We start from the raw sequence: 13,029 nt of genomic DNA on the forward strand, positions 1-13,029 counted from the left end.
GTGGAACAGTTTTCTATAGTGTCTGTGAGGGTGAGTCATTCTGCAAATAGGCCTTCATTGGACTGCATGTAAAGAGAGGGGATGAGATCAGCAGCGATGAGTGTACACGCATGCAGTCCAGAGGAAGGCTTGGCACTTATTTAGATAGATCTGCGATGGCATGTCAATGTTCTTCGAATGTTATACTGATATCAGCAGCGGCGTGAGTGTGATGGCTCACGCTGACTTGGGTCCGACGGTGGCTCGCAGTTTGGTCGATTCGCATGTGCTCTTGGATCGTCTGCACTTTCCAAATAAGTCTTCGCTCTGGTCCGGTCGAATCAGCTATGGTGCCAAGGTGATCACGTATTTCGAGAGGAATTTCTCAGGAGTCAAGTATGAAAGGGATGTTGCTGCCTCATGCTTGCGGGCACCTGTGCATGGTTTGACAGCTGCTGGTGCATCTCGACTTCTGGGAGCGTGTGGGGTAGTCATGTGTGCGAGTCAGCAGACGGGACGATGGGCGGTGCCTGCGCATGTCTGTTGCATTATTTTGTGAGCAGGTCTGTAGGCTGTGCTGTGCGTTATTTGGACAGTTTACGAGTACTGAGTGTGCCTACACATCAGTGTACCGCATTATTTAGGAGTTTGCATGTCTGTGCTGAAATTATTTCGGATATTTAGGAGTTGTTTGTGTGTCTGCATGGCGTTATTTAGGAGTAATTAACAGGTCTATGGGCTGTTTGGCATGGCCCCAAGCATGTCAAAGTGTGTGTTTTGTATCAATGTGATAAATATACTATCTTTCAAAATCCATCCCTAAATAAATTGTTCCAAAATAAATAAAGTACACTCCTTCCTTACTCTCTCCAGCAGCCTAGCGCAGGCTGAGTAATTTTCGCGCCATTTTCCCCCTCCAGACTACCATCTTGGATTAGCTCCATGGAGGGATGACAGCACCCTCTGGTGGCGGTGCTGTATACTAGGTCAGTTGGACTCCAGATCTCATGGTGGAGAGACTGCCTGCAAAATAAAGACTTATGTCCTGCACAGGCAGAGTCCTTTTTCCCGTCATTTCTCCCACCTCAGACCATCATGTTGGATTATGTCACAGAACAGACGACAGCGCTCTCTGGTGGTGGTACTGTATACTAGACCCAAACCTCGTGATGAGTACACTGTTTCCTGGCATCTTGGATAACGGTAGTTGTGTCATCAACTGAGTTCATGACTGCTATCTTGGATTACGTCAAGGGTGAGAGTGCCCTCTGGTGGTCGTACTGTGTACTAGGTCAGTTGGAGTCCAGACGTTGTGGTGAACACACTGTATGGCTGTATTGCATCAAATTGTTTAAATAAAGACTGGTGCATGCAAAATAATAAAGACTTATGTCCAGCAAAGGTCGTAGTCCAAGCGCCCTTTCTTTTGTGCCATTTTCTTAGGTTAGTAGAGATAGACGAATTGACATATCTTCCAGAAAAAATTCAAACTTCCTGCCAGTTCATAGGAGGAGGTGGTGGTCACGTTACTTAGGCTAGTGGACGTAGTCCAAGTGTCCTTTCTTTCCCGCCATTTTCTTAGGTTGCTAGAGGTAGCCCAAGTGACCTATTTTACTGCGATTTTCTTAGGTGTGCTGCATTGTCCTGATGGAATTTGAACTTCCTGCCATTTTCTGGGGGAGGGGAGGGGGGTTAGGTTAGTGGAGGTAGCCAATTGACCTATCTTCCCACCAAAATTCAAACTTCAAGCCAAAATCCACCATCTTGGATGACGTCACAGCCGCCATCTTGGATAACGGTACTTTGAGGTACAAACCCCCTTGACCCAATACTTTCAAAGGTGCCATTCCTCTCCAGCACTACTTCAGACATAAGTCGAGTCCATGCCACGTCATAATGCGGCACTTCTGCGTGGTCGCGGGGCCCTAAACGATATTAGGCAAACCTAAAACTGGATCGAAATTGAACCGAGTTAATGAATACCTTTTACCAGTTTGTATCCCAGATTGTTGCACAACATTACGCAGTGTTTCTCTGACTCTCGCTTTTCAAGCCATTGACGAGTCCTCAAGCTTGTTTGCGATTTTCTTCACTCTTCTACAACAATCAAAAAAATTGTTCAAATGGCTCTGAGCACTATGGGAATCAACATCTGAGGGTACATTCCATCAAATATTTTCAGAAAAGATTTCATAACACACTAATATATATTAAATATTTACAAATTTCTCGTTTTTCAGAAACGCTTTTCTCACCACTGATGATCTGCATTTTATATCTTGCCTACATCAGCCACCATTAGTTATCTTCCCATCCAAGAAGAAAACTACTCTACTACTTTTAGAGTTTCAATTGCCAATCCAATTCCTTCAGCATCACCTGATTTACTTCGATTACATCCCATTACCTATGTTTTAATTTGTTGATGTTTATCTTACAACCTCTTTTCAAGACTTCATCCATTCTGTTCAACTGTTTTTCGAAGTCCTTTGCTGTCTCTGATACATATACAATGTCACTGGCAAAGTTTTCATTTGTTGTCCTTGAACTTTAATTTCCCTTTCCAAATTTCTCCTTGGTCACCTTCAGAGCTTGCTCAACGTACAGACTGAATAACATCAGGGTTTGTCTACAATCCTGTCTCACTCCCTTCTCATTATGGCTTCCCTTTCATGTCCTTCAACTCTTATAACAGTAGTCCGATTTCTGTGTTAAGTCGTAAACAACCTTTTATCCCTGGTAGCTTCAAAATTCCGAAGAATGTAGTCCAGTCCACGTCGTCAAAATATATGTCTCTAAATATATGAGTACTATAACCGTAGCTAGCCTTTCAGCAACGTATCTTGTAAGATAAGTAGTAGGTTGCGTATCGCCTCGCGTGTTCCTGCATTTCTCCTGAACTTAAACTGAGCTTTCCGAGGTCGGCCACAAACAGTTTTTCCATTCTTCTGTAAATAATTTATGTCAATATTGTGCGAGTATAACTTCGTATAGTCATAAAACCTAAAAAACGCTGAATAAATATTCAGACATATTTCGACAAGTTTCAAACGCGTGCAGAAATTTGCAGTTTGATTTAATGTTCAGAAAATGGTTCAAATGGCTGAGCACTATGGGACTTAACATCTGTGGTCGTCAGTCCCCTAGAACTTAGAACTACTTAAACCTAACTAATCTAAGGACATCACACACATCCATGCCCGAGGCAGGATTCGAACCTGCGACCGTAGCGGTCGCGCGGTTCCAGACTGAAGCGCCTAGACCACTTGGCCACTCCGGCTGGCCTACAACGATCGCCATCAGAGTTAACGCAGACGTTCCGCGTGTCCATTTTCGTGAACAAACTGTGGTTTGCAAGCAAAATAAAGCCGACAACGGCAGCTGGAGAACGCTGAGACGGAACTCGGGTAAACCAGCTCGTTCCTTGTGCTGACGGCGCTCTCTCGTGAGTTAGGATGTCCCGTCCGCGTTCACAGTGAATGTCATCGTCAACTGCCTTGCCCCGTGTGAGGACAGGTTTACGCTACTGCACTGGATGCAGAGACCGCGACCCCCAGGCTCCATGCGGCCCACCGATGATCTGACGGCGTGTATCTAGTGTCGAATTTACACAAAATGTTAACCAGTTGCGTCAAACAGTAAACTATACACCTGATCACGTTATCTATGAGTGCCTGATATACAACAATGTGGCAACCGGATTACAGCAAGTACCTAACCGTGATACCTTTTCCTCGCTAAGATGTGACGATATCTTTCAGATTCTGAACATCTTGGCAAACGAGGTATCACAAAAGAACTTGAGGGAGTTTATAAGGGAACATAACGTTCGTTGAATGAAAAGAACCGATTAAGACTGAGATGCACCTGCCCGGTACCGCTGGGCGCGGAATGACCGATCGCCATTACGATCGAGATCCGCCGCAGTCCTGGATCAGGGAGGCAGGTGTGTCACCAACATCGATCGGAAAAAAGCACTTACATATTAGTTATTAGGTATTAGTAGTTTAGAATACAACGTAGACACCAATGAACAACTACTAACACGATAGGGACTGCAGCGAGTTCAAGTAATTTGGGCCAGCCCAGTGCCTTGGCATGCCCACTGGGATTAGCTCGGTGGGCAGGCCAGCAACAGCAGGTTTATAAGATCTGCTGGCACACCTGTAACACTGCAAAAAAAAAAATTGTTCAAATGGCTCTGAGCACTATGGGACTCAACTGCTGAGGTCATTAGTCCCCTAGAACTGAGAACTAGTTAAACCTAACTAACCTAAGGACATCACACACATCCATGCCCGAGGCAGGATTCGAACCTGCGACCGTAGCGGTCTCACGGTTCCAGACTGCAGCGCCAGAACCGCGCGGCCACTTCGGCCGGCTGTAACACTGCAGAAACTTTTTGTATTTTTGTAGAGTAGAATAGTAAATACTAACCTTGTCCATAGTAACAGCCACTAATGAATGTATGTAGCTGCAATTGTTGATGCTAACCAATTTGGATAAAAAATGCAGAACTGCTTTCCCCCATCGCTACAGCATAGTCACTTGGAATAAAGATTTAAAAAAAACTATAGACCTCCATCTGAATGAAAAAGTGACCTAGACTAGATCACAAAAATGATTCGCTCACTAGATCTATGCACCGACCCACTCTGCTTCAGTCACAATGGCGAAGCTCACTGGACCAGACTTGCAACTTGGATGGGAGCTCTGTCAAGAAACAAGGCGAGTTCTAATTTTGTTTTACAACGCTAACAAAACCCTCGTAGTCGCACAAGTACCTTTAAGAACGTCCCCCTGAACTCTGTTGACACAATATGTCTAAAGAAACTCGCTAACAATCCTCGATCCCGAGTCTTAAGCACTGCCCAATTCGCTCTGTATAAAAAGTAAAAATACTGCACGTAATAGCCTGGCCGAAGTTTAACAGCGGAACAGATAATGCTCAAAATGAAGTGAAAGTTGAGAGATCCAATGGAAGACAGAAGACGTTCGTCGTATGTGGTAAAGTCTGTGCGTAAGCGGTAACTGTGAGACAGGATCTGTTTCCTTCCTCATCGAACCGACAGACTCTGGCTAATCAACGTGCTTGCAAAGAATGCAACATGTCGAAAAAATTAACACAGCAAATCAGTTAATGTTAACGATAAATAATACAAGTATTGTTAGAAATTTAATTGCCTTTATTGTTCTGTAATTTCACATTGCGAGACAGTGATGATGGAATTTTGGGAGCCCCATACGGTCGCCTCTAGCGCCTAATTTTGTCATCATTAAAATAGCTTGGGTTGTTGGCACATGAGAACTTCTACTATGTGCAACACGATCGGCAGTTCGGTGCTGAACTTGTTCACACAGTTAACAATAATGTAGCGAAAATTTGGCCTTACCTTACCAATTTGGATAAAAATATGCAGAACTGCTTTCCTCCATCGCTAAAGCATAGTCACTTCGAAGAATAGTTTACGCGCTGCCGAACAGTTGTGGCTTAAAAGATAAGGCTCGTGACAGCACTGTGTTGCGAACAGATGGAAGGATTGAGACAGATGGTGGGCACGAGGTGGGAGGGGGAAGGGGCAGGGAGAGGAGGGATGCGATGTAGAATGTAAACGAGCGCCGAGCGCGAGCTGTATGGGCGCTGTTGCCTTTTCAAGCGGTCATAAAAAGAGAGACGTATTTTCAACCACCTCACGTCGCACCGACAAGGGAACATTATGAAGGACTGTTGATGCTCCGTCTGACTTGGAACAACCGACAGCCGGTAGCTACAGCAATGCGAAGTGCACCTGCAAGTCAACGACATGTGTGTGTGTGTGTGTGTGTGTGTGTGTGTGTGTGTGTGTGTGTGTGTGGTCTACTGATAACGCGTAGACCAGGGGCGTCCAAACTTTCAGCTTACCTGGGACACAATGAAAGACGAGTATTTTTTGGGCGCACCTAATATACTTGTAATTTTAGTTTCATTTGGAACGCAATGTTTGTTTGAAACATTGACCGTTGAGTAGGTTTCTACCTTGAAGGTGCTTTTTTGAGTCATCTAAACAAGCAGTCAAAACTACCACAAATGCTGAATTTGCCAGCCAGATACCGTCAAGGTCTGGCGAAGATTTTGCTATTTCATATAATGAACAATTTGATTTCATCGATTGTGCTGTAAAATATTTTTAACATCTGGCCTCGACTTAGTCATCTTACTTCTGTAAAATACACGATATCACCATATTCAGCATCCAAACTTCTGAGGAATTCCTGGAATTTACGACGACTCAATCCCATAGGAAGCTTGGTCGTGGGCCGTCGAATGAATAAATTGAATTAAAGCTAGTACCTTCATACCAATCATTTGCTACGGTAAAAACTGCACACGAAAGTAAAAAAGAAAAATTTCGTCAAACGCCATTACAGAGACGTCCACGTTCCAATATGGTTCTTATTTGTAGCAATGGATATTAAATAAAGTTTGTTATTACAGGATTACGGTACTCTCCGAAGCAAACAGTAATTGCAGTCCACGCCAAGATTTCTAACATCTACTGACTTGTAGTGGTCATAACTTACGTTTTTTATCACAACTGCACAGAAATATCACAGAATTTCCTTGTATTTCCATAAGTTAATATCGTTATACGTGTCTAACACTCTAGTTCCGCAGAGCAGCGCTGCTGAACGGATTGGCCGGTTATAAGAAGGTCTCTGTGGAAATACAAACATAGCGCGGGCGGCAATGTTAAGAGCAAGGTGGACTAATGGGATAGTAGCATCGTGTACCGGTAGTTTCAAAAATGGTTCAAATGGATCTGAGCACTATGGGACTTAACTTCTGAGGTTATCAGTCCTCTAGAACTTAGAACTACTTAAATCTAACTAACCTAAGGACATCACACACAGCCATGCCCGAGGCACGATTCGAACCTGCGACCGTAGCGGTCGCGCGGTTCCAGACTGTAGCGCCTAGAACCGCCCGGCCACTCCGGCGGCGGTGGTTTCAAATTGAAAAAATACTCAGTTTACCATAACTTTACACAAAACGAATTTTATGGATTTTTTTTTATCGGTCGTGTGATAGAGGTTCACTTCTTGGGCCACACTGATAACTTGCTTTAGGCAACATGCAGCCTGCGGATTGGACTCCTCTGACTTAGACGAAATATGTAGCATATGGGGCACAGACAAGTTGTCTGTTAAGACAACAAAAGCTACTTAGGGAGTGTAGATGCTTTCCTGGGGCACTTTTCGAAAATTCACAACATTTACACAGTCCAGATCAACTAGTCAACACATGTGCTACCGAAAGAGGTGGCGAACTGTTCAAGGCACTGAAGGCCCAATCGAGAAAAATGGCATTCAGACTACCCCGGTGCAGAATTTCTGCGATCTCCCTAAAACGAATGCAACATTTAAATTAGGAAATACCTCCGGGCTAGAAAGGCGGCCTCGAAATATTTTGGAATACATATTGATGAAAACCTTAAGTTACTGTCATCACATATCTGTTATACTGGATACGGCTTCCAAAATAATGCACAAAATAACAAGTACAGGAACTAGTAATTCAAATTTACTACCCTCCGCCATGATAACATACCACAGTTTCATACTCACAAATAGTCAGTTAATAGAGCAAACGCTTGGGCGCACCGACTTCGCGTCGAGCGACATAGAATAGCTGTGCGCTGAGCACGTATATAGAGTATGCTAGTCAGGCTATCTGTGGCATTCCAGACCACTCCGTTACACGCGGTTCCCGGAATATACCAGGCAGACATCACTAACAGGTATAATGCTCCTTCACACTGGCTAAAATAAATGAAATATCCAAAGTGGCCAGAAGACAACTGGTGTCAGGGTCAGCAATGAACTCCAGTTACAAAACTGGAGGGTGGATACTTGACGGAGTCAATGGGACAACATTGGTAAGGGCCGACGTGTTTACTGTATCTTCCTGAACATTTGGGAAAGTTTGAAAATGCTCCACGGCAATCCCAGTTCGGCCATAGTGTATCTTTTGACAGGATTTCCCATTTAACCCCTTAACCATTTGAGCTATCCGTGCACGCTCCCTGGACCGACCCAAGCCCCACATGTCACAGTCCTCTTCCTTATATCGTAGTCTCCCTTTTAAGCTTCCAGCAGTACAGGATTATTGCTCAGGGTGAATGGCAGTACCACAAGGAATAGAGCCCTTTTTCATCATCGTATGTCCTGTCTCATTTTATTGCAGTTACACAAGATTTGACGATCAGCAGCTGTATGTAATATTTTTCCAAATTATTCGCTGAATGGGAATTTCCCCGCTCCCGTACAAATTTCCGTATGCCACAATTGGGTAATACATCTACACCCTTTGCAGATAATTTCATGAAATTCGCATTCAGCGAATAATTTGCATTAATATTTTATGCAGCAGCTGACTGTAAAATCATATGAATTCATATACTAAAAACATTCAGTTAATGTCAACTTTTGGAATTACTTTGAGGCCCAGATAACACGAAGAAATTGAAAAGAAAAAGCACATACTAACAAATTTTAATATTTAAAACGAACTCGATCCTACTTGATAGGGCACTATCTTTCAGGAAGGATTAGATAAGCTTCGAACTTCTGCGCTCAGTCTAGTGTTTTCTACGGCTGAACTTCGTACTGCGATGTGATTGAGCAGCCCTCACCTAAATAAGACATTCATCTCAATACAACCAAGAGAATCATCTCTGGGCGCATAAGAACTACTAAACCAAACTGACTTCCAACACTCAGCCACACAGCTCCTCCTGTGTCAAAACAACAAGAAACCCTGGTGAAAGAATATTCCAGAATAATGAATAATCTTCAACTGCCCATCCATGATGAATTTTTTGGAAGTGTGTGGTAATGTCTTATGGGACCAAACTGCTGAGGTCATCGGTCCCTAAGCTTACCCACTACTTAATCGAACTTTAACTTACGCTAAGGACAACACACACACCCATACCCGAGGGAGGACTCGAACCTCCGATGGGGCGAGCCGCCCGGGCTGTGACAATACGCCTCAGACCGTGCGGCTACCCTCATCCATAACGATATTCCCGGGCTGAGAACAAACCAACTTCGTGCCAGAAATCCAGCCCTACGATTGGCCCAACAGCTTGCTTATAGCAACTTCACGATTTTCGGCAAATGAAGTGAAACGTGGACAACAAATTAATTATAGCTAACCTCTAAATCGCGCCCGACCAACACATACAACATGCACAAATGGGGGTAAAAGCTAGCCCGCCGAAGCTGTGACTGCGGAACACCGAGGAGTGTAAACAGAGCCTACCTGAGTGATCCAAACAACTGTTTTATGGCTACACCATCAAGCCTTAACTGGATGAGCAGACTGGTGGTCATTAGCATACAACTGTCTTTTAATATACTGTCCATACTTACCTCTATTTACGTATTTTTATGAATTCTTCACAGTATTTCGTCTGTAGACTTATTTTACATGTAATGGACTAGGTCCTCAGGTCTAATTGAACCGATCACTGACTTCAAATGACGTTGATGACAATACGCCGTGTCACTGGGCCCCCATAATAGAGATGTCAGTTCGTGCACAAAATCCTGCACCCGGCAACACTTTCGCAATTATGGACGGCTTAGGCAGTATGGGTTAATATTTCTGCGGAGGACTTCCAACAACTTATTAAGTCCACGCCACGTCAAGCTGCAGCGTTACGCCAGTCGAAGGAAAGTCCGACGCGGGATCCCATGACTTTTGCCACCTCTGTGTGGATCATTTACTTACGTCATGCGAATAGTAAACGTCACACACTATTCTCAGTGGCTCCCGCTACTCCTATACGCGCGAAGCCTACGACACAGGCTTCCGCCAACATCCAACATTCCACATAACATCTTCACACTATGTTTTTTTTCCTTTTTTCCTTTTCTAGAAAAACTTACGCCCAAGCTACGCATTGCACAATATTAACACCTCTTCCTCTTTCTGAGCTCAACATCTCACTGATTATAGAGGGATGCTGACTCAGTTTTTCAGGATAGCAAATGGGAAGTTGTGGTACAGAAAATGACCCAGAGATCACCACAGTGTGTGTGTTTGTGTGCGCAGTGAGGAAGTGTTATGAAACAATGTGTATATAGTGTGTGCAGTGACTGATAGTGAGATATGAGGACAGTTTGGCATTACATTATTTAATAAGTTATTTGTAAAAAAAGTATTGTATACCAGGAGTAAATCTAATGATTGTCTCTGACTAGACGTCTGTAAATGTATGTGTATATGAATTAGCTTATTTTAAATTGGTCTAAACTTGTAAATACTTTGACATGTCCTATGTCTTTGTAAAAAGAGATCTACGAATGAATAAAGCAGCTGCTACTGCTACTGCTGCTACTACTACTACTACTACTACTACTACGAGCTCCTCTGTTTTGGACGCTGATCTATGCGGGCGCTACGTGTTGACGGCTCTAGGCCACCAACAAAATTGAGGCTGAGTAACCCTGCTGGTTCCTATTTAGAAACTCGGCCCAGCAACAAATCGGCGGACTGACAGGGCCGGGGCTATTTTCTACTGTAACTATAAAAGGCCGTTCCTACAAAAAACTTTGCATCCCTGACCTCCTGCGTCCTTTTCCAAACCAAGGAGCCCCTCTAACAAACGGGGACATTTTCCAGCACTTCAGTGATAATCTGTAGGCTGATTTTCATCTAGGGTAAGACCCTGCGCTTGCGACAGCTCAAAGCACCCGACAATTACACCAGCGGTATGTGCAGCACCATCAAGAATTTTTGAATCACAATAATTGCTTTACATATAAAAGGATTAGTAAGCTGCTACATAACACAGTTCTCCTGCATAATACAACACAAATGAGTACAGTTACAGAAGAGTATCAAGGAGTTTTATTTACCTAATCACACCATTCGTCACGGACAGTAAATCTTCGAAAGGACTCTTGTAGGGACGTGCGGGAATATTGATACACGAGCAATTGTCAGTCGTTTCGCATCTGCCACAAGATGGAGATGAAGATTTGCAACCACTTGCGGACAGTGTCTGCACATCTTTCATTGCCCGTTAGGGTACTCCACACTGCCCGAGGCTAGTCAACTCCAGGGGGGGTTTCTCCTGATCGCAGGGCTGTTCCAGGCACTATGTTGCCAACAGCGTTTCCATTCATCGATGCCACTGAATTCATTTTCAGTAAGAATCCTGGCTATGATATAGTGGGATGTCTTGACCGCAATGTTTCTCGCTCCATTGGGAATATGTCGTTCAGTATTGGAAGGTCGCGTTATCTAATGGTATTCAAGTAGCAACGCACTCTTCCGTCTGATATCAGGAGTTGGAATATGGTTCAAGATAGTAGCCAGTATGTGGGAGTAAATCGTACTAACCTACAAACAATGAGCATGGAATTGTTAAGTTGAACATCTATCTTTTCCACATTTCTGCTGACGAACTCCAACTACTGCCACAGAGCTTGTGGAGAGTGCTGTTTTTGCTTATCATCTTACCAGACGTTTGTGTCATGTGTTTCTTAAAAGAAAGTGTCCTGCATAGCGTGATAAAAAGGTATTTTGGATGCATGTCGTGATACAGATTGTCTTCCTCAAATTAGACATCAAGGACTCCGTGTGTCAATCTACTAGACTTGTAAGGTCTCCTTATGTACATAAGAAAGAGCGATGTTTATAATCGTGACGTGTCCAAATGTTTGTAACGGTCTCAAGTACAGATGTAAATGCCCAAGTTTAAAAATCAATGTGAAGCAGTTTATATGCCCTGGTGCATATTTATTGTATCACTGCTTCATTAATTCCGTATCTTACGCACAGAGCCATAAAGATTTTTTTGCACGAATACCAAATGGAGGAGTTGCATGCGCCAAGCTAGCAAGCAGCTGTCTGAAACAAGGACGAGTAACAACGATGAATGGCAACGATAGATGGTACTTTCATATGCATGTCTCGAAACGATGCACCACTGTATCGCAAGGAGCGTTCCCTCAGCCTCGACACACAAACTGTATACCGAGCTGGGTAAGCGGATCACATGTGGCTGCAATACACGGCAATATTACGACATGGATGAGCAATATCGCTGAAGGAGCAGACTATTGTAGGTAGCTGTTGAGGTATGGCCGCGGTACTGCCGGTGTTGTCCACTCAGGGTGAAATCTGAAATGATCGTTTGGCATTTATCGGCGAGTAGACCGAGTCTGGGGTTGTTTGGCCGTCTGGTATGAGTCTTTTCTATGTGACGCCACTTCGCGATTTGTACCTCTTTGTGATTAAGATGAAAGGATTGTGGAGAAATGTTGTAAGGTATGGCTGGGCTATTTGTAGCTCTGTCCTTATGTTGCTTTCTCTTTCTCACGCCAACAGCGCAGCAGTGACGAGTAACATAATATGAGCGGTGAAACGATATTAATTAGCGCCAATTCGAAAGATGGCGGGAGTACCTAGAGGCACTCGATTTCTTTGTTGCCCACAGGAATGAAAAAGTGGGTAAACCAAAGAACTACTAATTTAATAAATGAGATACACACCCTTTCTTATCAAAAGTATCCAGCCACCTATCAGTGGACATTAATATGGGATGTGACCACCCTTCGCTATTATGAGGACTTGAACTTTGCTTGGGACACTTCCAATGAGATATCTGAATGTCTGTGGAGGAATGGCGACCCATTCTTCTTCAAGATCCGAAACCAGAGAAGGTAATGATAATGGACGCTGAGGTATGGAGCGAAGTCTACGTCAGAAATCATCCCAAAGGTGTTCCACTGGGTTCAGGTCAGTCCATTTCAGAAATGTTATTGTCCGCAGTGCAATGACAAAAATAAAAGGAAGGTTCAAACGTGAGTTTAATTTTCAGGGTAAAAGAATACCAATGACTCATATGAGTACAGAATATGGAAAAAGGCTGGAAGTTAAGAAATTCTGCTATTATTGGAAGCAAAATAACATACGACGGACGAAGCAAGGAGGACATAAAAAACAGATTAGAATAGGCAAAGAGGGAATTCCTGCCAAGATAAGATTACTGGTAC

At 43.6% G+C, this 13,029-nt stretch overlaps 1 protein-coding gene across 3 annotated transcripts in view; it reads right to left on the reverse strand.

Moving 5' to 3' along the window:
- LOC124595973 (zinc transporter 2-like) overlaps window positions 1-13,029 on the reverse strand; it is a 137,224-nt gene that overhangs the window by 97,554 nt on the left and 26,641 nt on the right. The window contains exon 1 of one of the 3 annotated variants that reach the window (XM_047134915.1): window positions 5,378-5,470. The exons of the other annotated variants lie outside the window; for them this stretch is intronic. Within the exon in view, the coding sequence (XP_046990871.1) occupies window positions 5,378-5,415 (38 nt within the window). The 5' untranslated portion in view covers window positions 5,416-5,470. Of the gene's footprint in view, window positions 1-5,377; window positions 5,471-13,029 lie in introns of those variants that run through there. 3 annotated transcript variants of the gene reach the window in all.

The sequence above is a fragment of the Schistocerca americana genome, chromosome 2, assembly GCF_021461395.2.
Source record: "Schistocerca americana isolate TAMUIC-IGC-003095 chromosome 2, iqSchAmer2.1, whole genome shotgun sequence".
In the NCBI taxonomy this organism is placed as follows: Eukaryota; Metazoa; Arthropoda; class Insecta; order Orthoptera; family Acrididae; genus Schistocerca; species Schistocerca americana.